Source organism: Macaca fascicularis, chromosome 6 (assembly GCF_037993035.2).
Source record: "Macaca fascicularis isolate 582-1 chromosome 6, T2T-MFA8v1.1".
In the NCBI taxonomy this organism is placed as follows: Eukaryota; Metazoa; Chordata; class Mammalia; order Primates; family Cercopithecidae; genus Macaca; species Macaca fascicularis.
Window position 1 is genome coordinate 10986212 of NC_088380.1, and position 25502 is coordinate 11011713.

A 25502-nucleotide genomic window follows, 5' to 3' on the forward strand; every position below is an offset into this window, starting at 1 on the left:
GGCTGAGGTAGATCATTCAAGGTCAGGAGTTCAAGACCAGCCTGGCCAACATGGTAAAACCCTGTCTCTATTAAAAAATACAAAAATTAGCTGGGCTTGGTGGCAGGCACCTGTAGTCCCAGCTACTCGGGAGGCTGAGGCAGGAGAATGGCTTGAACCCGGGAGGCAGAGGTTGCAGTGAGGCAAGATCGCACCACTGTACTCCAGCCTGGGCCACAGAGCAAAACTCTGTCTCAAAAAAAAAAAAAAAAAAAAAAAAAGTGATGTTTTTAGGTTTCTAAATACTATATCAGCCTTCCCAAGGTGGCTGCCAGCAGGTGCCTGCTGCACATTTTGGGAAGTTTTACCTTAGGAAGCTGGAGGAGTGTGGTGGAGGGAGGAGGTGCTATCTGTCCGGAGCAGAACCCTTCCCTGGTTGAGGTGAGAAGGAGGGGAGGGGAGGGTGGTCCTGAAAGAGACCTAATTCAGGAGCCAGATACTTCCGGAGCCCTGAGCATGTCCCTCTTGTAGCCACCTAGGGAAGGCGTTCCTTTTAACCTGAGCCCTTTAAGTGCAGGTTGGATGTCAGGGTTGGCAAAGGCAGATGCCATCTGGGACCTTCCTGAAGGGCAGGTTTGCAGTATATGCTAAAAGCTTTCAAAATACCTATTTTCTTTAATCCAGAAATCCTGCTCCTAACAATGTTTCCTGAGAAAACAAGAAACAAAATACACAAAGCCTTAGCTCCAGGGCTTTCATTGCAGGTTTTACTCATGAGAAAGTGAGAAACAGATCATCTGAGTATCTGAGAATAGGGGTTTGTTAAATAATGACAATTCTACCCCACATAGAATAGAATACTCCGTATCTATCAGAAATTTTGACACAGAGTTACTTTTACTGATGTGAAGATATTGCTGATATAGTCCTAACTAAGACATATAGCAAATGGTCCTGTTTTAGTTTAAAGAAAAATGTGGGCATATGTGTGTGTCTGGTCTATAACTTTACTTCTTCTCTTTAATTTTTGGATCTTTTTCTGCAATAAATATGAGCTACTTGTGTAATTATATGCAGAGGAAGATGTTACATTATGTTCAATATGTTTTATTTATAAGTCAGGAAATTGTAGAATACTAGAGCAATATCTCCATCCAAAGAAGCTAAAAACGGTTTTTGGGCGCTCCCTGGGTGGAATGACAAGTTTTCCGGCACATTTATGCGAAAGCAGGCTGGTAGGTTAGCTGGGAGAATGGAGGTGGTGGCGGCAGCGAACTCTTAGTTCCCAGAGAGGCTGAAAACCTCAGCGGCTTCTAAGGAGAGCCTGCCTGCAGCCACTTTTCTATTTAAAATTAGATTATTGTGAAATATTTCACCGTATCGATGGAATGACCTATTTCAAAGGGCGCATAAGCTAGAGTGTATTAAAGACCCTTTTCCATAGTCAACAGTTATTGAGTTCATTATGCCGTGGTATGGATGTCAGTGTTAGAAAATCAATGGTATTCTGTAGAACTTTAAAAACATGAATATTTGTGATTTAATATTCTTCTGTGGGGCAACTAGGAGCCTTATTGAGGTAAGTGGGCAGAGCTACTCGAGTCCTCTTATTGTTCCATGAAAAATTATATTCTTACTAAAAATTGGCCGGGCGTGTTGGCTCACGCCTATAATCCCAGCCCTTTGGGAGACCGAGGCGGGTGGATCATGAGGTCAGGATTTCAAGACCAGCCTGACCAACATGACGAAACTCTGTCTCTACTAAAAATACAAAATTAGCCGGGTGTGGTGGCACATGACTGTAGTCCCAGTTACTTGAGAGACTGAGGCAAGAGAATCACTTGAACCCAGGAGGTAGAGGTTGCAATGAGCTGAAATTGCGCCATTGCACTCCAGCCTGGGCAACAAGAGCGAAACTCTGTCTCAAAAAAATAAATAAATAAATAAATCTGGTGAAAATCGGCTGGGCCACTGTGGAGTGGCTCTCAAGGTAAACTTTGTGCCTCCCATGCAGTGGTGGTGTGGCTGGCACTGCCAAGAGTGACACTTGATTGCTTGGTCATTAGCTCCTACCCTGGGTTGAATTTTAGCATCTCACTTTATGTACGTCTGTGAGGCGGTGAGCCTCACACCTGAGTCTACGCTGTTTTCCTTTGTTATAAAGTCTCCTTGTCAACTTGGGCTGCTGCAACAAAACACCATAGACGGGGTACTTACTTATAATGGAAGTTTATTCCTCACAGTTCTAGGGGCTGGAAGGCTAAGATCTTACACAGAGTGGAAATTTATTTCTCACATTCCTGGAGGCTGGAAGCCCAGGATCAGGGCACCAGCACGGTGGGGTTCTGGCCTGGGCCCTCTTCCAGTATGCAGACTGCAGACTTCTGCCTGCGTCCTCACTTGGAGGAGAAAGGCACAAGAGAGCTCTTGAGGTCCCTTTTATAGGACACTAATCCCATCCATGAGAGCTCCACCCTTGTGATTTAATCACCCCACCAAAGCCCCACTTCTTGCGCCATTCCACTGGGAGCTAAGATTTTAACGTTTGGTAATATTTAATTGATAGATGTACAAAATCAACTCTCAGTGTATCTATCGAGCTTGGTTCTCTCTCCATGACTCCACGCTGCTATCCATCTCTACCTGACGTCACCACTGGGTTGTCCAGAGACAGTATCATACAATACACTGGAGTCTGCAGGCCATCTGTCCCCACGCCCACCCTGTCCCATAGCCTGTCCCTCTCATTTGATGGCAACTGCATCCTCTCAGCTGCTAGGGCCAAAACTTTGGGGTCATCCTGTGCTCTTTTTCTACTCAACGTCACCTCCATTCTAACAGCAAATCTTCCTTTCCAGAATCCAAATTTGCCTCCCCAACTGCTGTCCCCACCCTGGTGTGACACCATCCTCGCCTGCCTGGCCCCACAGTGGTCTCCCACCAGCTCCCGCTTCCACCCTGTTCTTCTAGAGCCTGTTTCCTGCCCAGCAGCCAGAGTGGATGCGGATGATTGGCAGCCGATGGCTCAGGACACTCACCCTACTCGGGGGGTCCCCAGGGCCCTGTCCACGGCCTCTGAGACCCCCTGTTGCCTCCTGGACCCAGGTTACTCCTCTTCTTCTCACTCACTCTGCTCTAGCCCCGCCGGCCTCTGGGCCGCTCCCTGGTTGCACCAGGCACGGTCCTGACTTGGGGCCTTTGCTTGAGCTGTTTCCTCTACTGGGGCGTTCCCCCTCTCTTTATCCCTGTGGCCCATTGCCTTGCCTCTTTCACACACAGACCCCAACCTCACTTCTGCCAAGCCCAGCCTGACCACCCTATTCCCTAGAGAGCTGCACCCTGCCCTGCACGCACCTTTTTTACCCCATCGCCGTCTGCCGCGCTCTGTCGTTTATTTCTCTACGAGCCCCATAGTTGGTGCGTTTCCCTCCCTGGGGGAAGCACACCCCAGGAGGGCTGAGGCCTTAGCAGTTCACTGATGTTTTCACGTCTAGGCCCTCACTCGAGTCAGTGCTCAACACACATTTGAGAAGGATCGAGCAGCTGGCTCACTCTAAACCACCTCTGAGAATTGGGACTCCAGGTCCCTGTCATTGCCCTGTCCAGCCCCCTGGAGGGTAGTGGGTGCCCCTTGGGGTCCCCAGTGCTGACCCACCATGCTCCGGCTCTGCCCCTCTGACCCGCTTCCCCTCTTCATTTCTAGACCGGACTTATTGTCGCCTGCTACCACGGCTTTGTGGATACCGTGGTGGCCTTAGCAGAGTGCCCCCACGTTGACGTCAACTGGCAGGACAGCGAGGGGAACACAGCCCTAATCACAGCTGCACAGGCAGGTAAGAGCTGGCTTCCCCCTTTCCTCCCAGAGCCGTGGCCAGAGCACCGCCCCCAGGCAGCCCGGGCTCCCGGTACGATGCAGTCAGGATGGAAATGATCAGAAACCATGTCCTGCTACTGAGGGGTGCCAGGGAAGGGCTGATCGCTGTGAGTGCACAAGCTGTGCATTTGGGACACTATGCATTTACCCACTTGTTCAGAATTCAGTGTGGGCAGATCAAGCTCTGATACTGTCCAAAGTTTTTGAATATGAATCTGCACCAGAAAGCCACCCTTGTCACCGCTTCACCTGGAGCCTCACACTCCATCCTGCTCCAAAGACAGGGGGTGGCACAAGGCTGGCAGACCCACCAGTGGAAGAGACACAGTCGTGTGTCTCGATAATAGTTAATCATGAAAGTAGACACGTGTAGAAGGTGACCTTGCACTTTACCTGTAGAATTAAAGAAATGCCAGGAACTGTTTCTGAGAGCTGTTAGAGTATCCGTGTAACAAGCTGAGACGAAATTAGTGGGAGCCTCTTGTGAGCGGGTATCCAAGCACGTGGCCCTCAGCCCATCATAGTCATCGAGAGGACGGCGCTTATGTCAGTGTTGCCAAGTGCATGGCGGCTCTCCTCCTTTGGAATTGTATCCAGACATTTTTTTGAGGACTGACATGAAACCTATGCTTGCCTCTTCATAATTACACTTCATTTGGAACAGTGGTCTTGACCAGGTTTATCACTGACCCCTTTCAAATTTCTTGGCCTCCAAAGATTCTGTCTGTTTCATTGGTCAGGTTCTCAGTTGCAAGCAAAGAAGCTGCCTGTGGCTGAGCCAGGAAGGACAGGCGCTTGTGTGTTGAGGGAAGCAGGGGAAGCTCACACGGTTGTCAGGGGTTGTTGAGAATCCCACTCAGGGCCCGGAAACTGGAGGAAGTGCCCCGGACCACACTGTATGTTGATTCTGGTTGGGAAACAGCTGTTGCTGTCACCAAAGGGAGACCTCCTTGTCCCTTGTTGCTTCACAAGCCCCTGTACCAAAGCCACCCTGGGTGGATCTGATGGGTGAGGGGCCAGGGAGGCTGGAAAAACCAGTGTTTGACAGTTTCATCCCCCATGGTGGGAGTGGTCTGGGCACCCCACTTTTCAATCAAGACGAATAGAGTGGGGAACTCTCCAAACTTAGAAAGGGCTAGGGGCTGCGCTAACATGTGTTCACCTCCTCAGGTTTCGGAGCGTGAGGCATCACCTCCATGGAGGATTCCAGGCTTTGAAAGCCTAGCAAGAGTGTGAAAAGGCTTTGTAAGGCATTCAGTGATTCATTTCCTCTCGTGGGCCAGCTGCCATGTCAGGGACCAAGGATACAGAAGTACAGGGCAGCCCCATCCTTGAGTAATTCTGCAGCTCATGGGACAGAGAAACAGACGTGAAGCCCGGCACCATCTGTCTGCTGGAGCTCGGTGCTGTGGGTCAAGAACACTCCATCTAGCCTGAAGGCTAGAGGTCTTGCAAGAAGGGGGTTTGAGCTGGGGCAGAGAGGGAGCCGGGCAGTTCTCAGGAATGGCGAGTCTTAGGGACAGTGTAGGTGGGCATGGCTGTAGGATGGCATGTGTCTAGGAGAGATGAGGGGAGGACGGGGACCAGACCATTAAAAGTCTAAGCACAGTGCAAGAGAATGTATTTCAGTAGCGTGAGGCTGTGTGAGTGGTGACAGGGGTGAGAGGATCCTGGGGGCCTAGCAGAGGGCTCAGAGCACAGGGAAGGGCCGGGAGCTGTGCGGCTAGAAACACAGGTGGCGGTGGTGGTGATGTGGGCCATTGAGGAGAGCTGGGGATCTAGGATGGCTTTGGGCTTTGGGACAGGGGATAACACCAACTGCAAAAGGCATATAAGTAAAAGAAGAGGAATGGGAGGAACACTGGTTTTGAGCTGGCTCTCATAACTTTGAAATGCTCTGAGACCTCTAAGTAAAGAGGTCTCCATGGCAAGTCAGGAAGAGATGGAGCTCCAAAATCTGGTCCCTGCTAGAAATCCAGATGAGGGACAGGTGTTGCTGGTGAGAGCTGGGACATGGATTAGGTCATGACGGTATGAGACTGTACGATAAGAAGGGATTTCTTTTCTTACTGATCTGCCAGAGCTCTTTGTGTGTTAGAGATAATAGCTGTGCTTTGATACTCATGAGGTACTTCCCAAAGTCTTGCCTATTTGCAGGTGTTTTGATTTCGTATTCACCCATGATTGTTTCTTCAGAGTCTGGAGCACAGTGTATATTTTTGGCAAGAATATGGCATTGGCCGTGCTATATCCTTGGTGTGTCCGATCAGGAACACATACCGCCAGTTTGTCCTGATGTGGGTGATGCTAAAATTTGATGAACTGCTTACTGTGAGAATCACCACATTTCTCCATTTTAAAGGCAGATATTTCCCCTCTGTAATTAAGAAGTAATCTGCAAGGTGATACTTAGAAATTGTATAAATATCCTGTCTCCCCACCAATTTTTGCCCTTGATAATCCTTTTCTGAATCATTTATTTTACACTTATTATCTGATATTTTTCTATAAAGAAGAGCTTTCCTTTAGCCCCACCCTTTTTTTCAGTACCATTACTCATTTTTTAAAAATGTTGTGTGTTCTACTTCAATAACACCTTCGTTCTTTTCAGTGCTGAAGTTATCCCAAACCTAGCCAGTGGGTAACCCTGAAGATGGCTCCAGTGTCTTTTTGTCATGTTTCTGTCAGTTTTGAGTATTTTCTTGATTTATGGCACACCAAAGTGTTCCACATTCTCCCTGGACTTTCCCAGTCCCCATCTGCAACCAGCTGTATCTTCAAGGAATGATAGCTCTTTTTTAGTGGGGAATGGTGTTTAGAAACCAAAATCTGGCCTCTAGCTGTGCTCATTTGCACTAAATGTTATTGCTTCTAGGCATTTCAGTGAGCAGAGTTAGAAAAAAAATTTTAAAAATAAGGATACCTCCAATCCAAATGCAACACCATAGTCTTCCTCCTCTTCACCCTCTATATGCTTCTCCCCATTCTTTGTCAGCAAGAAACCTGGTTTGCTGCAATCACAATGCATTTACTCATTTTCCTGTCCTGTGACAGATGTGCACAAAATGGTGATACTAAAGGATAATTTTCAAAAGCTTAAAACTTGACTGTTAGGTGGATAGAAAGTGAAAACTCATTAATTAGTGATGGGCTAGTAATTAGTTAAGGCCAGTTCAAAGGAAATTTGAAGAACAGGCACATAGAGGCAGTCACAAATGCTGAAATACATCTGCTAATAGATGCAAAACTGGTTAATATCCTATAAAGCAATATAATATAATGTTGTGGGTTATCTTTTCTATAAGGTGATGTTATAGACTGAATGTTTATGTCCCCCCTGTCAAATTCATATGTTGAAACGCCAACCCCCAATATGATGCATTAGAAGGGGGGGGATTTGGGGAAGTAATTAAGTTTAGATGAGGTCATGAGAGTAGGGCCACCATGATGGGATTAGTGTCCTTATAAGAAGAGGAAGAGGCCGGGCGCGGTGGCTCAAGCCTGTAATCCCAGCACTTTGGGAGGCCGAGGCGGGCGGATCACAAGGTCAGGAGATCGAGACCACAGTGAAACCCCGTCTCTACTAAAAATACAAAAAATTAGCCGGGCGCGGTGGCGGGCGCCTGTAGTCCTAGCTACTCAGGAGGCTGAGGCAGGAGAATGGTGTGAACCCAGGAGGCGGAGCTTGCAGTGAGCCGAGATCGCGCCACTGCACTCCAGCCTGGGCAACAGCGTGAGACTCCGTCTCAAAAAAAAAAAAAAAGAAGAGGAAGAGACCGGAGCTCGCTCTTTCCCCACCATGTGAGGACACAGTGAGAAGACAGCTGCCTGTAAACCAGGAGGAGGAGCCTCATCAGCAAAGGAATCTGTTGGTGCCTTGTTCTTCGACTTCACAGTCTCCAGAACTGTGAGAAATACATGTCTGTTGTTTAAGCCATCCAGTCTATGGTATTTTGTTATAGCAGCCTGAGCTAGAACAGGAAGTAAATTATATCTCTACCAGATACAGTGCCATTGCCTTGCTGTAGACAATCAGTTTTACAGCTTAACTTCTATGCCCGTAGAGTTGTGGAGCCGCCTAGGAAGTAAGTACTCCCAGAGGGTCCCCTGGACAGCACCCAGCACCCAGAACCCAGCACCCAGCACCCAGCACCAGCACTTTCCTGGAGGGAAAAGAGACCCAGTCACCTCATTAGCTCAGTTTCCAGCTATGGATAGTTTGTTTGTTTGTTTATTTATTTATTTATTTTACCAAAGAGTCAGAAATTAGAATACCACCACTGCTACCAACATCAGACCTGCTAAGTAAAAGCCCGTTATTTCTTTGTGATTGTTTTCTTCCAATATATTCCACCAAAAGTTATTTGGTCTTATACACCGTATTCAAAAATGCAGTTCAATTTTTTTTAACTTCATGCCGTCTCTCCAGATTTCAAATTGCTTCCCTTTCCACAAATGCTTATGTTTTTCACTGAATCAGTGACCTATTGAATTTTTCTAAGAATATGGATTGTTAAAATTTGAAAAATTTTCTTTTGCTTCTTGCAATAAACCAATTTCATTTTTAAAATGGTTTCCTAGGCATGAGACAACCGGGGAGCAATCAATCTATTGCAGATGAAGGTGCTGCCCTGATCCTGTAGCCCAGCCGCCTTCTTTTTGAATCTCACTGTCTTTACACTGATCCAGGGTTTTTTGTTGTTGTTGTTGTTTTTTCTGGCTTGCTCATCCTTCTGCTGGGACTGCGCTCATCCTCCGGTTTATTTTAAGTCAAGGATGACACAGGTCCTCTTGGAGATTGGAGGGCGCTCTGGCAAAGAGAGGAGGAAAAGGCTCCAGCTGCTTTCCAGGCTCCGCGCCCAGCAGCCTGGGGCATGGCGGGAAGAATTCGGGACCAGGTGCAGGCCCCACAGCCACTCCCCTCCTGCGCTGTGTAGTTTTACTTCCGAGTTGAGTGTGGCAGGGGAGGCTGTAACAACCAAGGAGGAGCCCCCGCTCTTTGCCTGGTGGCACCTTAGGGGGAAGGTGGCATCGGGAGCTTAGTGCCCTGCCTGGCCTCGTGCCTGGGGTGTTGCAAGATGTCATCGGTGGGTCTCAAAGCATCCCCATAGGCCACCTCTCCTTTTCTGCCCTTCTATCTGTGGGGCATTGCCGGAGTTTTGCAGGGTTCACTGAATTAGGTGTAATACCTCATCCTCCCCATCAACAGGGGCCTGTCTCTGCCATCTTACTTAAGAAACAGAAATAGGGTGGTGGTCCTTGATGGTTCTAGTCCACTCCTGGCTTCTCTCTGTTGCCTTTGGTCACGGATGGTGTCTTCAGCTGCCCAGGCTGCGATAAGGAAATAAGGAGCTCTCCAGGGCCTCTTTTGTGAGGGCACTAATCCCACCACGAGGACCCCCTCCCTCAGGACCTAATCACCTCCCAAAGCCACCTGCTGTAGCATCGACCTGGGTACAGGATTTTCGCACAGCAATTTCGGAGGACAGAAACATGCAGACTGTGGCAGGTGGGAAGCTGGGTAGGGGCGAAGATTCCCGTGTTCTCAGCTCTCCTGGGAGCTGGCCTACCCAGGGGGACCCAGGCTGCCAGACAGAGCTGGAGTCCAAGTCAAGTAGCAGGATTGGATGGCCGGGGTGTGGACAAGGGTCCGGGCTGTCCTGAGGGCAGCGTCACAGCTGGCAACCTGCCTGGGTGGACAGGAGGAGGCGAGCAGAGGCCTCAGCCGTTATCCTGCTTCCTCCACTTGGCCTGGCTGATGTTCTTGGAGTCTGATTTTAAAATACAATACAGAGTGTTTGGGAGGAAAAAACCCCACATGAACAAGGAACTTCTGGGTGAATATCTCCTGCACCTCACTCTCAGCCCTCCTCCAGTTCTGCTCTCTGGAGTTAACTGTTGTTAATGATTTGATGCCTAGATGGGTTTACTCTGCCTTTTACATTTAAATAAAATCATTATTATAATGTATTTTGTCTTCTTGTTTTCTTTCTTTCTTTTTCTTTTTTTGAGTCTGAGTCTTGCTCTATTGCCCAGGCTGGGGTGCGGGGACACGATCTCAGCTCTCTGCAACCTCCATTTCCCAGGTTCAAGCGATTCCCTTGCCTCAGCCTCCTGAGTAGCTGGGATTATAGGCGCCAGTCACCACGCCCAGCTACTTTTTGTATTTTCAGTAAAGGCGGGGTTTTACCGTGTAGGGCAGACTGGTTTTGAACTCCTGACCTCAAGTGATCCACCCACCTTGGCCTCCCAAAGTGCTGGAATTACAGGCATGAGCTACCGGGCCTGGCCTTTTGTTTTTCTTTTTTACTGGCTTTTGTTATCTTCCCCTATTTACTGATTTGCTTGAGCTCTCTGTGGCCAGCTCGGTGTGCACCCACCCTCTGGCCTGGGCTCTGATCCCTGGACACCCAGCCTAGGCCGCTGCCTGAGGCTTTGGGACTGAATTGTTGAGGTTGCACAGGGAGGCGGAGGGGAGAGGGACTTCACGTCATTTAAACAAACACAGATTAAAAAGCTTCCTTGTGTGTGTCTTAATTGCCTCAACGTGCAGAAGAGATTTTCCTTAATTTCTTTCTGAAACTTTAGGGGCTGCCCCATCCCCATGGGCATCGTTGCTTAGACACTGGCTCCCAACCTTGTGCCTCTGGCATCAGCGTCACCTGGGCTGGTTCATGTGAGCATTAACACAGGTCTGGTGGAAGCACAGACTGCCAGGCCCTGGCCCTGGAGTCTTTCTTTGGATAGGCCTGGGGTGTGGCCCAAGAATGAGCAGATCAACAGGTTTCCCAGTGAGGCTGATGCCACTGGCCCAGAGACCCCATGTTGAGGATGGAGGGCTTGGAGGTTTTTAGTCTGATGACGGCCAAGGGCGCCTCTCAGTGGACACTGACGACGATCAGAGTCACAGACCCCAGGAGAGATGTTGTCAGAAAAGACACAGAGGCATCAGGGAATTACAGTGAAAATGACTTTCCTGTGCTGTTTTGCCAAAGAGGCTGTTTAGGCCCAATCAGGTGATGTCCCATTTTAATCAATTTCATAACCAGTTTTATTTATTTGATGATTTGTTAATTTCAAAAGTTGTCTACGACTATGTGCTCACAGCCATAAATGACTACAAAAGTAGTATCAGGAAGGAAGAAAAAGATCCCTTCTCAATCTCCCAAACATTCCAGCTCCCTTATCAGCACTCAGGAGTTACCTCTTCAGACCTCATTCAGTCCTTTCCAAACACGCACGTATGTATGTGCACTTTTTATTCACATGACTAGGCTAGTTCTGTTGAGATTGTGTGTTTAGTGGTTTTGTTCACTTAGTAATTAATCTAGGAGCTCCTGCTGCATCGGTGTCCCTGAGCCCTCCCGGGTGCTCATAGCGCTGCCTTCCTGCATGGGATGTGTGGCTCATACCAGTTCCCCACCGAGACTTCAAGTTTGGGAGGCTTCATTCTGATTGCTTTCATTCATTGTGGTGGACCCGGCTCTTAGGCCAGTCCTTGGACATGAAGTACTTGCTTCCTAAATACTTGTTTGAAAAGAGGATATTGTGTAAAGTGCATGAACCATGGTATACTTAACTGTCCCGGTTATTGGACAGGTGAACTTTTGAGTTACCCAATGGCAGCAAGGCTGTCATGAAGTCCTTGGGTTTGGGGTGCATCTCTGAGGAGAGCGTGTTAGGGTCCTGGCAGGAGGCATGTTGAGTGACAGGTGTGCTCAGAGGGCTGAACAGAGGACTTGATGAGGGCCTGTCAATTACAGGGGAAGGGTAGAGTTAAGGGAACCAACATTGAAAGGATTAAGGGGAGGGGCTCTGCAGAGAGTGACCCAGGCCAAGAAGCTGGAACCTGAGAGGCGGCCTCAACCTAGAACCCCAATCAGGGGCTGGAGTGGGAGGTAGGGCGGGATATCCCGCTCCTTCCACCCTGGTCCCCTGCTGAGCCACCCCAGAAACCTCACTGGGGTGGAAACCGGGCAGGTGCTGGTGGTGCAGGTCAGCTTCCTAGGCCGAAAGCAGGGCAAGGAAGAGGAGAAGCAGTGTGCAGACGCACTCTGAGAACAGAATTGCTTCAGCAAGGGCTGTGCCTGTTTTAAGTGTACACAGCTGCCAATGGCCGTGAGAAAGCTGTGGCGATTTCTCCTTTCCCCTGAGTGACCAAGAGTGTTCTTGCCAGCCCTGACTGAGATCAGTCTTTTCAGTATTTCCCTACTCACAGCGAACCAAAACTCTGGTTTTCAGTTGTATTTCCCCAGCTCTCTTTTGAGCCTAGTGCCTGTTAGGATGCTTTTGGCTTCAACCACAAGGACGCTGCCTTCTCTTGCAACACAGGACATCTGCAGGTGATGTTGCAGGGCTGCTTCACTGAGTAGCTGGGTGATGCTGGGACCTAGAGCCCCTTCTCAGAAATTCTTTTACCTTTTCCCTCATGGTCCCAAGCTGGCCCCAGCTGCTAGAAGTGCCATGGCTTCACGTTGCAACACTCAGGGATGTCAAGGAAGAGGAGCAAATCCCTGTCGGCATTTCCTTTTATAACACAGGAAAACATTTCCAGAAGGCTCCAGAGGAGTGTCGTTGTCATCTCACCAACCAGGGTTGTGTCACAAGCCTGTGCCAAACCAGTGATGGAGGATGGCTTGTGTAGACGGCAGTCACACTAAGCAGAATCAGCATTGTGAAGCAAAATCTTAAAGCAGCCATATGTTTATATTATTTGCTATGGCAACTAGGTTGGTTGTCTGGGAGTTGGGAGCTCTGGGTTTCTGGAGGACGCAGCATTTATGAGCACAAATTCGGATGCAAATGCCTTCATCTGCCATTTGAGTGTTCTCTAAAAAGTCTAATTTCCTCTGCTATCTAATGCACAATAAAAATACAGCCAAATCTGTACTAGGTCTGTAAATGGAGAGAAATGTATGAAAATAAATCCTCATGTAATCTCTAAATCTCATTTAGCCAGTCATTTCAACTTTCACCACCTCGCCTCTAACAAAAATAAAATAAGATAACCAAAGGAATGAATAAGGAGTCCCATGGATAGAGCTGTGTGTTTATATCTGTTTCCTTGCTGTGCTTTAACAGAACAGCATGAACGTGGTGAAGTGAGGAAACGCCAGGGGTCTCTTTGAGCTGGTGATGGGATAGAGCCCGTGAAGCTTGTTTTGGGTGTAAGGAACCTCTGATGTGTGCTTGCAGCTTGTTATTTCTTGCATTTAATTGTAAAATTCTGAAGGCTATGTGCTGAGAGCCAGCCTGGCAGGATGCTGCCCGGAGACGGGGACGGAACGGCAGGGATTCCGAGGGGTGGCTGTGGGTTTGGGCTGCTGTGGAGCCCTGGCTCCTGAGCTGAATCAGGGAGAGTCCCAGTTCAGAGGAGAATGTATGACTTGGTCGGAAGCCAGGAACAATGCCTCTTCATGCTATTTATCTTATTTTATTAAGCAGTGCACATGATCACGATCTTATTTTATTAAGCAGTGCACATGATCACGATCTTAGTGTGATCTCATTGTGATGTTCATGTTGTTTGGAAGTGCTTTCTTTTTTCTCAATTTGTACTGCTTCAAACAAGAGAGTAGAACTTGGCGAGTCTTGGTTTCCCAACGCTGCCTTATCTTTTCCTGCGAGCTTTTCTGAGCTCTTCTGATTGGCCATGGCAGGGCCACACCCCTGCCCACTGGCCAGCCAGGAGGGCTCCTTAGCCAGGTGGGGGCTTGCCCGGTTCCTGCATCAGACTCCTGCCTGTTCTGCAGAGAGCAGGGATGCTGCCCTCCCCTACTAACCCTGCCCGGCCATCTGCATGGTAAATGCCTTATGCTAAGAATTTCTGGAGTGTGTTCATGCCGCGTGGCTGGTATGATGTTATAGTTTCAAAGCCGACAGCCCCCTCTACTGGCCTCGTCTGGAGAACTGCAATTTGAATGCCTTGAGTCAGTCAAGTCTTAGACAACCCAATTCTGTAACATTTTCCCATTTTTAGAGCAGTTTGTGTTCGTTGCCTGTTTTTTTTTTTTCAGATGGAGTTTTGCTCTTGTTGCCCAGGCTGGAGTGCAATGATGTGATCTTGGCTCACAGCAATCTCCGCCTCCCGGGTTCAAGTGATTCTCCTGCCTCAGCCTCCCGAGTAGCTGGGATTACAGGTGTCTGCCACCACGCCCGGCTAATTTTTTGTATTTTTAGTAGAGATGGCGTTTCACCATGTTGGCCAGGCTGGTCTCGAACTCCTGATCTCAGGTGATCCATCCCCTTCAGCCTCCCAAAGTGCTGGGGTTACAGGCATGAACCACCGCGCCTGGCCAGCCCTGCTAATTTTTATTTTTATTTTTTGAGATGGGATCTTGCCATGTTGCCCAGGCTTGTGTCTAACTCCTAGGCTCAAGTGATCCTTTAGCTTCAGCCTCCCTGGCCTCTTCTGGCCTTGGCCTCTCTGCTGGGATTGCAGGCATGAGCCATCTTGCCCACCCTGATACTTTCAATAAATAAACTTTTCCCAAAGGAGAAGTAGGAATGTTTCAGCCTTTTCATCTAATGCATATTTATTGAGCACCCCAGAGCATGCAGTCAGTTGGAAGTTTTAGGCTTGTGAATTGGGTAACGAGGGCTGTGGCGGCTGTGGGATCCCCACACGTGCATGGGAATGTGGGCAATGAGACACCGTGGGGCCGGGGCACCAGGGAAGACCTGGCATTGGAAGGGATGGCTCATCAGGTCACCAGGTAAAAAGACGAGGCAGAATATTCCAGGTAGAGGGACTCCTAATAGACTGAGTGGGGAAACCCCACGGGCCCGCCTGTCTAGATTCTTCCAGGTTTCTCTGAGCAGCATTCCTTCCTTCTGGAATGGCGCTTCTAGAATGGGGATCTTAAGACCTACGGTCAGACATGGCAGGCCAGATAATTTCTTTATGTTAGAGCAGTACTTTTAGGTTTTATGGCTGGCTTTAGGGAAAGGGGGTTCTGGTCAAAGATCTGCCTTGGGGAAGAGGGATTCTGGTTTGGATGGTTGGCCTCCGGGAAGAAGGGACTGAGAGACGGGAGCGCAGGAGGGCAGAGAGAAACCTTTGCTTCTGAGGCCTTCACTGTGGGGTATTGCTTCCTAAGCCCCAACAGCATTCTGAGGGAAGTGTCTGCAAGGAAGGAGAGATTGAAGAGAAACAGGAGGGATCTGATAAATATTCCACAGCAGTGGGCAGGGAGTGGCTGTCAAGCACAGGAGGGGAGAAGCAGGGATGCGCCTCTTTCAGCAAGAGGAGAATCCCCTGCGTTTTCTGTAGGAAATGTGAACTGAGGACTGGCGAGGTTCATAAACTTGGAAAGAAGAGCTTTCTACTCATAAAGGGTTGCAGCCTGCAGGGTGGCCATTGTGGCAGGGAAGCAGAGCCTCTGGCCAGAAGCCAGAAACAGACCCTTCCAGGGGCAGAAGAACAAGACAGAGGAACAATGCGTGTGAACGAGGTGGCTCAGTACACACATTCTGTAAGCTATGGGAGAAGCGTTGAATATTGATGAGAGGAGAAACATGCACGTGTGCAGTCGAGCTCCGAGCTCCGTGCCTCTCCCTGGGACCTGTGTTCAAAAAGCGACAGCGTTAGCAGGATCCGAGGGTAGAATGCTGGTCGGTTGTTTTGTCCAAATCACAGAAGGGCGGGGCAGCATCAGGCGGTTGGTTTATATCAGTGGAGGAGTATTTAGAACGGGCTGGTTTCTGTTTAGCCTTAGAAAGGAAGCCTCGCGGTGGTTAGCAAGGAATGGGTATAACAGGCGAATTGCCCTTCCATCCTGTCATAGCCGGGAGTCAGTTTTCAAGAGTTCTCTGGGGTCCTCTTGGCCAGGAGGGGGCTGGTTCAGTCCGTTGGAGGGCTCAGGATTTCACTTTTCCTTCTCGGAGGCCCATGAATGTGGGCAGCGTGGGGGGCGATGGGGGAAAGCCGAGGGACTTCCCTTCTGGTGGTTTCTGTTCCCTCTGTGAACTTGAAGATGAGTCATCCAGGAGAGGGGTTTGCCTGAGGTAGGTGACTTCCATATGAAAAGTTTAACATTTTCCCCATGGGGCCGGGGGAAAAGTCAACCGGGAAGCACAGGAGGGCTGTTGGGCCAGGCTGAGAAGCCGGTTGGGCCCAGGTGGTGTGGGTGTCCACCTCTGTGTATCTCCCAATAAAGGCGCCTTGGCATCCATGCAGAGCGGAACCAGGGGCGTGGCAGGGCCAGGCGTCATCTCCAGCTTTCCTCTTTTGCATACCACAGACCTGTGCATCCACTCGTTTAGGAGCTCTCTGAATCAAACACTCCACTCCCTCCTCCTGCCCGCCCGGGGTTGGGGGCTGGACTCCAACTCTGCCTCCTGAATGCTCCTGTGGTCTCCTGGTGAGCTCCCCACCACTCGGAGAGCCTTGGGTCCAGGGTGGAGAGGCCCCACACCAGGCTGCACAGCCAGCCCTGAATCATCGTCCCAACCTTGCACTCATTTTGAATAGCTCTGTGCTAGTTCTCCCCTTTTTTTATTTTTATTTTTATTTATTTATTTATTTATTTTGAGACAGTGTCTTGCTCTGTTGCCCAGGCTGGAGTACGCTGGTGTGATCTCTGCTCACTGCAACCTCCACCTCCTGGGTTGAAGTGATTGTCCTGCCTCAGCCTCCCCAGTAGCTGGGATTACAGGCATCTGCTACCACTCCCAGCTAATTTTTGTATTTTTAGTAGAGACGGGGTTTCACCGTGTTGGCTAGGATGGTTTGATCTCTTGACCACGTGATCCACCCGCCTCGGCGTCCCAGAGTGCTGGGATTACAGGCGTGAGCCACTGCACCAGGCCTGTCTCCTCTTTTTTAAAATAAACTTTTGATTTGAGAACAGTTTATGCTTACAGAGAAACTGCAAACACTGTACAGAGAATGCCTGTGTGCCTCACACCAGTTCCTCTGTTGTTAAGATCTGACGTCTGTGATGCATTGGACACAATGAATGGACCTGTGTCAATGCACCATTATTAACTGAAGTCTATTCTTTATTCAGATTTCCTCAGCGTTTCCCGGATCTCCTTTTTCTGTTGCAGGATCACATGTGGCATTTAGCACTCATGGCTCCTCAGGCTCCTCTTGGCTGTGAGCTTCTCAGACTTCTCTTGTTTTTCACGACCTTGACAGTTTTGAGGAGGACTGGTCGGGTACATTGCAGAATGTTCCTTAATTTGGACGTGTCTGATGCTTTTCTTGTGATGAGACTGGAGTTATGAGTTTTTAGAGGAAGGCCTCTGATAAAGGGCCATTCTCAACACATGGCACCAGGAGACACACTACCAACCTGACCCATTGCTGATAATGTTGGCCTTGGTCCCCTGGCTGAGGTCATGTTAGCAGGTTTCTCCCTGGAAGGTTCTCTCCCTCCTCCCCCGTTTCCGTGTAATAGTCTTTCATGGGAAGTCATTGCGCACAGCCCGCGGGTTAAGGAGAGGGGAACACGTTCTGGCCCCTTGAGAGTGGAGTGCCTGCCTAGATTACTCAGAATTTTTCTTCTGGATTTTTCTATTCTGCTGGTCACCGTTTACACATATTGTCTCCTGTAATTTTCACAAATGGGAGGTGAATATTATCCCTTATTTTACAGATGTGGAAAAGCTGACTGCCAAAAGCCACCCAGATTCTGAGTGGCAGGCCTGGCCCTTGAACCTGGCTGTTCTCAGAGCCAGCTGTCTTCAGTACTGAGCTCATTGTCTACACTGTGTCCGAGTGATGCAACTTCATTCAAATTCACTTCCTCCCTGGGTCACTTGTCACCTTCTCTTAAGCAGGGTAGGGCTCACTGGGGGAGAGGGGGTGTTCTGGGGTTCTCTAGGTGAGCCTACCCTTTAAAAGGGCTTCTCTGAGGATTTCAGGAATTGAGTCAGATTCCGTAATGTCCAAGTTGGACTGGGCTCAAACTAGATTTTTTTTTTGGAGGCAGAGTCTCACACTGTCACCTAGGCTGGAGTTCAGTGGCGTGATCTCATCTCACTACAACCTCCACCTCCCAGGTTCAAGCAATTCTCCTGTCTCGACCTCCTGAGTAGCTGGGAATATAGGCATGCACCACCATACCCAGCTAATTTTTGTATTTTTAGTAGAGACAGGGTTTCAGTATGTTGCCCAGGCTGGTCTCGAAGTCCTGGCCTCAAGTGATCTGCCTGCCCGGCCTCCCAAAGTGCTGGGATTACAGGAGTGAGCCACTGCACCTGGCCTTAAAGTAGATTTCAATATGGCGTGTGTTTGGGTTCCCTTGTGCAAGGAAGGCTGTGTGTCTCATATATATAAAGAAAAGGAAAGCTCCATTTGGTTACTCATCATTGTTTTTAGAGAATAAAGGTTGATACTTATACATTCTTAGAAGTATTGGGTCCACCTTTGATTTCCATTGAATGGGGTCATCTGTGTGATGAGAGGTATTATTCTGCCATCCTGGGAAAACCCGTGGGAAGCAGGGCGTGATTTCTTGGATCATCAAAAGCTCAGGCCTATAGTCAGAACGAGCTGGCTGCATGTTGGTTTTTCTGAACGCAACATAATATGCAGAACAGATCTGTATAATGGGCGGTTTGCTTTGTGGACTTTCAATTTTTCGTGTTTCCACCTATTCAAAGCGCTTAGGATATATCAGTGCAAAGGAACATCCTGCTGAAGATTGTGACGGACACGCTATTTCACAGTTTAAAGAAATGGCTCCAAATGAATTGCAATTCGTTTTACTATGACCCTGGCTAAATCTAACTGACAGGTGCCGCCAAGCATTTAACTGGACCATAAACCAAACTGAGATCAAAGGATTCCCCCAGCTTCCCGCACCACCGCCCAGTTTAGAGTAATTCAGCAGCTCTGGGTACCTGACAGCTGGCCTTATCCCCTCCCCGCACATAGTAAAGGACGAGGGAGGGCAATGTGGTGTAAATGAGTCAAAAAAGCACCAGCGACTGGCTGTGAGTCACGCAGCGAGGGGATCGTACCCTTTGTTTCCTGCTTATAACTCGAACACTGTTACACTCATCAGGGCTTCTTTTTCAAAAAGATACAAGGTTCCCCTTTTCACATTTGTGGTGAAATGTGAAAAGGAGATGGGCTGAGGTCAATGGCGAGCTTGTTCCTCAGGACAGTTCACTCCTGATTTTGGTTGCCCGTTCCTTCTTCGCTTGGATTGATGGAGAGCAAACCCACAGGATTTCATACTGGTGGGGCAGCAGCCCAGAGTGGCCCTCAAAGAGGGAAACTGGGTTCCAGCCCCGGCAGTACTATCCCTCAGGGTGTGACTGGGGAGACAGAAGCCACTTGATATATCGGAGGGTTTCATATTGGATTTGCTGAACTGAAGGGGCTGGGGGAGCAGAGATCAAGGGCACCCAGCCCTGCCTGCTGGAATCTCAGCCGCAGTGGGGAATGCTGGAAGCTCTGCAGCCTCATGCTCACTTAGTATTCTGTCTGCAGAGGTGGACTGGGCTGGGGAGGCACCTCAGGTCTCATGCCTGCCCGACCCCAGAGTAATGTCCTTGCCACCTCTCTCCCATCCCAAATCTCAGGCAGTGCCACCCATTGGAAGTTTCTGTGCAAACCAGATGCCTGTGGGGAGTCTGGGCCCTGAGCCCGGCTTCTCCGTGATTCAGGGGTTCCTGGGGAGAGGTGATACCAAGTTAAGGAGGGAGTGCATAGAAACGTCCACGAGGCCCCTGCAGCTACAACAGTGGGGGCTGAAAGGAACACGCTGGAGTTGGAACGAATATGTGGGGATTTCTGAACACTGCATCCCCGGTGCATCAGGATGGGGCACTGTGGCTAGGCACAGTGGCTCACGCCTGGAATCCCAGCACTTTGGGAGGCTAAGGCAGGTGAATTGCTTGAATGCAGGAGTTTGAGACCAGCCTCGGCAACGTTAGGAGATCCCATCTCTACAAAAAAAAATTTTTTTTAATTAGCTGGGCATGATGGTGCTCGCCCGTGAGCCCCGTTACTTGGGAGGCTGAGGAGGGAGGATCTCTTGAGCCCAGTAGGTCCAGACTACAGTGAGCTATGATCGTGCTCCTGCACTCCAGTCTGAGTGACAGAGAGAGACTCCATCTCTTAAATAAACAAAAGAGATGGGAACTGGGTACCCAGCACCTCCCCTGGGGTTCAGGAGGAGAGACTCGGGCAGACTGCTCATGTTCCCAAGGGGTTCAGACCTCATCAGCAGGGGCCTGGATGGAGGTGGCAGCTAAGGGGAGGGTGCGGCGGAGGGAGGGAGGAAGCTCTTTCCACCAGCTGTGGTTGGTCATGAAGGAATGAGGTCTGAGTTTGGGGACAGTGGTTCTCACCTGCGGTGTTGTTGCCCCACTGATGGTGATTTGGCAGTGTCTGGACACAGTTTTGGTTGTCACAACCTGTGCGGGAGTGGGGGTGGTTGCTACTGGCATCTACTGGTGTAGAGACCAGGGATCTGCCCAGCATCCTGCAGTGCGCAGGGCAGTTCCCACAACTGAGAGTCATGTGGCCCCCCGTGCCGACTGTGCCAAGGCTGGGACTGACCCTGCTCCAGGGCACTGAAGTGGGGGAGGTATACGCACACAAGGACCTATGGGCTAGCTGGCATCAGGCGGCATGGACAGTTGACCCAAAGAGGATGCTCTCCCACTCCATTTTGGTTTTCCTTGGGTGAATTCTGGAAACAGCACTGTTGCTCTGATGGTCTCCTTATTCACCATGAACTGAGAGCACCATGGGCGTGCCTGGGAATGAGCAGAAAGTTAGATCCTTTTTGGAGGTGCAAGGTGAGAAAGGGGAGAAATCTGTGTTCTCTAAGAAATCTCTTTACCTGCTTTGCTTTACAGCTGAGGGCCTTGCCTGCGCCACTCTGTGGGATGTGTGTGGGGGTAGGTACGTGGAGAGAGAGAGAGAGAGAGAGAGAGTGAGAGACGGCGGCGGGGGGGAAGGTGGGGTGGCAGATACGGGTGGAGAGAGAGAGACTGCCGCTTCTGGGTGGGAACAGAGGGTGCCAGCGTGAATTGGCACTGTCCTATTGCTGTGATGATGACTTTTTCCTCCCTGCAGCTCCGGAGCACTTGGAAGTGGTTCTGAAGCTCATTTGCAGCTTTGCATCTGTTTGCATGGGCGTCTGCTGCTTGGAGTTGAGGCTTCCTGCCTGCATTGGCTGTCTGAGGCTGAGCTCCCTACCTACCCGCAGAGTCCCTGCCCCCCACGTCCACTCCCAACAGTGTGATGGGACAGCTCCTCCCGCAAGTGCTTTGTGGAAGGAGACCTGCAGGAACCCAAAACAGCAGTGCTGCAGCCAGGGCGGTGCCCTCTGCTTTCCTCTGTTTCCTGGGCTCCGGGAGAATTCTATCTTGGGTCCGAGAAAAACTCACACAGCAGACTGGCTGGCCCAGGGCTGACTCGGTGTTTCTTTCTCCCTCTAGGAAGGCCTGGCTGGAATCAGCACATTTTGTGGAAGTGGGAACCAATACACGTGTACACTTCTCTTTACAGGGCACGCTATCATCACTAACTACTTGTTGAACTATTTTCCCGGTCTTGACCTTGAAAGGAGAAACGCATTCGGGTTCACCGCCCTGATGAAAGCCGCCATGCAGGGTCGAACGGACTGCATCCGAGCCCTGATGCTAGCAGGTATGTCCACCTGTCCCGTGCAACTTCCGGGGGCCCCGGGACACCAGAGTTGCTCCTTTAAGGAATATATTTTGAGATTAATCACTCCCATAGAAACAACGCCTAGCTGCTGCAATAAGGAATAGTTTCTTCACTGAGGTACACTGCTGTAATTATCTGAGTTTTTTAAAAAGCCAACAACAAATGCTTTCAGGATCACGGGGAGAAGCCATGCATTTGTTCCCTTCAGGACGCCCCTTCCTGCTCCCTGCTGAGCTTTGCAGTGGGTGGCATCTTCCCTCACCTTCTGTTTTCCTCCTGCTCACCCATTCTACACCCCCAGCCCTGTCCATATCTGTTCTTCCTCAGAAAGGGGTGATCTCTTGGCTGTAAATGGCAAGACTGTGCTGTTGAAGGTGGGTGTAGGGATGGTGGGAACGGCCCAGGCCATCCTAGGTCCCTGCTTGCTGGTGGGTGGCATTGCATAGTAATGTTACGAGGCGATGTGGAGTTGCATGGTAATGTTAGGAGGTGAGGCGGAGTTGCCTGGTAACATTGGGAGGTGATGTGGAGTTGCATGGTAACATTAGGAGGTGATGTGGAGTTGCATGGTAACGTTAGGAGGTGACGTGGAGTTGCATGGTAACGTTGGGAGGTGACGTGGAGTTGCATGGTAACGTTGGGAGGTGACGTGGAGTTGCATGGTTACGTTAGGAGGTGATGTGGAGTTGCATGGTAGTGTTAGGAGGTGACGTGGAGTTGCATGGTGACATTAGGAGGTGATGCGGAGTTGCATATTAATGTTGGGATGTGATATGGAGTTGCATGGTAATGTTGGAAGGTGACGTGGAGTTGCATGGTGATGTTAGGAGGCAACATGGAGTTGCATGGTGACGTTAGGAGGTGATGTGGAGTTGCATGGTAACGTTAGAAGACGACATGTTGTGTGGTAACATTAGGAGGTGACGTGGAGTCACATGGTGACGTTAGGAGGTGACGTGGAGTCGCGTGGTGGCGTTAGCAGGTGACGTGGAGTCGCGTGGTGACGTTAGGAGGTGACGTGGAGTCGCGTGGTGACGTTAGCAGGTGACGTGGAGTCGCGTGGTGACGTTAGGAGGTGACGTGGAGTCGCGTGGTGACGTTAGCAGGTGACGTGGAGTCGCGTGGTGACGTTAGCAGGTGACTGCGGAGTTGCGTGGTAATGTTAGTAGGCAATGTGGTATTGCATGGTGATGTATGTGGCAATTTCTGTTTTCTTTGATGTGTCATAGAGTGGAAAATTCTCAGGCTATCAAACTGAATCAACCTCCCTTTGTCTTTCGCGCCATCTTGGAGAAAGCACTTTCCTGTTCCATCTGTGAAATGGGAGTAATGACCTTTCTCCCTCACCTCCCTGAGGCTAAAATATGACAACACTTTATATACTGCTAAAGGCTATCCGGCTGCAATGAGCTACTAAGCTAAATGCTACACAACTAATAGCTTTAATTCTGTTCTTCACTCTGAAATAGAATCAATGATCATCCTTCGGGCAACCTCTTCGGGTTATTTTGAGAATTAAGTGAGAAAATATGTGTCAAGCACATGTGGTGTTAGATTCAGTGAGCAGCTGAAATCTCGGTGAATGTGCGATGCTGCTTTCACCGTTACTTAATTCTGTTATTTTAATTTCTCTTTATTTTTGCTCTTGGCACTGGGTTCAGCCAGTCCTGCTTGGCACTGCAAGTTCCTAAAGAAGTGGATTTCCTCTCTGTTCTTACTTGTTCTGCTGCTGTAACAAAATACCTCACCTGGGTAATTTATAAACTGTAGAAATGTATTGCTACACCTGGGGAGGCTGAGAAGCCCAAGATCAGGGTGCCGGCAGGGCCGATGTCTGCTGATGCCCATTCCTTCTTGCTGTCTCCTCTCATGGCAGAGCGGACGCCGAGGCACCCTCAAAACCTCTTTCATAAGGCACTAGTTTGATTCAGGAGGGCACAGCCTTCGTAATCTAATCATCTCCTCAAGGCCTCACCTCTTAATGCCATCCCAGGGAGTCTAAAGTTCCAGCATAGGAATTTTGGAGGGTCGTCACCATTCAGACCACAGCATCACCCCTGTCTTGATTATCCTGAGGGTGGCATCAGAGTTTTCCCAGGCATCGGTGCTTCCAGTAATGTCACTTTTCTGTTCCAGGACCCCTGCTGGGCTCCCACATTTAGTTGTCTTCTTAGTTGTCCCCAGTCTTTTTCTTCTTTTTTTGTCTTTTTTTTTTGAGACAGTCTCACTTTGTCGCTGTCCCTAGTCGTCGTCTTCTTTCCAGTCTTCTTCTTCTTTCCAGTCTTCTTCTTCTTTCCAGTCTTCTTCTTCTTCTTTCCAGTCTTCTTCTTCTTCTTCTTTCTTCTTTCTTCTTTCTTCTTTCTTCTTTTTGAGACACACTGTGTCGCCCAGGCTGAAGTGCAATAGCGCAATCTGGGCTCACTGCAACCTCCACCTCCCGGGTTCAAGTGATTCTCCTGCCTCAGCCTGCCGAGTAGCTGGGATTACAGGCACCTACCACCACACCCGGCTAATTTTTGTATTTTTAGTAGAGACGGGGTTTCACCACGTTGGCCAGGTTGGTCTCGAACTCCTGACGTCAGGTGATCTGCCCGCCTTAGCCTCCCAAAGTGTTGGGATTACAGGCGTGAGCCACCGCATCCCACCCCTAGTCTCTTCTTGGGTCTGTGAAGTTTCTGTCATAACCTGTTGCCCGTGACGGGACAGTCTTGATTCCAGCCAGTGTGCCGCGCTGCCTCGTCTCAGCCTATCTGTTGTTTTTCTCGAGATCAGTCTGGAGTTACAGGATTCACAACTGCTTCAGATTTATCTTTCCTTCTGCTTTAACCTTAGGGGATTCTTTAGTCGTAGGGGATGCTATAAGAAAAATAAGTTCAGTGAATAAGAATAGAGGCTTCAAAGATGAAAACTTTCTTGGAAATAAAGAAAAAAAATCATAATTAAAAGTGAGTCCCATCGATTGTATTTTTGATTCAGAGATGATAGTTTCATTTAAAAAAAAAATCAACGAGATATCAGTTTCAACAGAGTTTTGGCCCTGCCTGCCCTTATCAATGAGAAATGGTTCCTTCTAATTAAATGGTGATTATGTGGTGCTTTTGTGTTTGGCGGGAGCTTCAGATGCTTTTGCTATTTCTGGATCTAGTTATAATTGAGTGTAGATCTTTGGTAATTTACTTTTTCAACTGAACATTTATGATGTCAGTCACATCAGTGCACTTTCCGACTGAATTAATTTGAACTGCAAACCTTTTGTAGGTCAGTTGCCCTCTCCTCATTTGGTTCAACTGCTGTGCTTTCTTCCCTGGGTCTCCTGGGGGTTTCAGGCATGTGTGACAGCATTTAGAGGATTCCAGAAACACCTTGCACATCTCTTGGAACGATGAGCCTGTGGGCAGTGGGTTTGCTGCTGACATTGCTTTTCCCCCATCAGTTATTTGGATACAAATTTGGCATTAGATTTTATACTCTCCCTCCCCTGTTCCCCACTTTGCAGGCCCATCCCCCATCACAGTCTAGAACAATCCACAGATTATTGTCTGTGGGATCCTGTAGTGAGTCTCTCCCTGTCCTGTGCAAGGTACAGAGCAAGGAGCTGAACAGAAATAACGCAGGAGCCAGGACCCAGTTTCAAATTCGTCTTCTCCACTTCCCATCTCTACACCTGCAGCCTGTCACTCACCTCTCTAGGACTCAGTTTCCTCTTCTATAAAATGAGGCTAATGATAGCACCCACTGCAGGAAGGCGGGATGCAGATTGAGCAAGTTCACGTGGGAGCAGCCCCCAGGTGCCTGCCAGGCTTGGAGAAGCCTTCTGGACATGTTGGTTGTGATTATTGTTATTGTTATTATTATCATTATTTGTGAGTTTATGTGTTCAATAGTTATCTGTTAAGTGAATGAAAAAATATGGTTTGTTTTTCCCTTTGAAAAATATCTTGTGAATGAGATACTTAAACTTTCTTAGTGAGGGTAGTAAGCCCCTACTTCAGGGTTTTTGTATTTTGCTTT

At 49.2% G+C, this 25502-nt stretch overlaps 1 protein-coding gene and 1 long non-coding RNA gene across 4 annotated transcripts in view; both read left to right on the forward strand.

Moving 5' to 3' along the window:
- The window catches only part of ANKRD33B (ankyrin repeat domain 33B), an 86066-nt gene that overhangs the window by 52471 nt on the left and 8093 nt on the right, over positions 1 to 25502 (forward strand). Inside the window, exons 2-3 of one of the 3 annotated variants that reach the window (XM_005556596.5) lie at positions 3683 to 3812; positions 21330 to 21470. In XM_005556596.5, the coding sequence (XP_005556653.3) occupies positions 3683 to 3812; positions 21330 to 21470 (271 nt within the window). The remainder of the gene's footprint in view (positions 1 to 3682; positions 3813 to 21329; positions 21471 to 25502) is intronic. The other 2 variants (XM_045393546.3, XM_073993148.1) reach the window with 2 other exon arrangements.
- LOC141406959 (uncharacterized) lies at positions 5960 to 8109 on the forward strand. The gene is made up of 2 exons (XR_012413587.1): positions 5960 to 7333; positions 7629 to 8109. It is a non-coding gene; the product is annotated as an uncharacterized lncRNA (long non-coding RNA).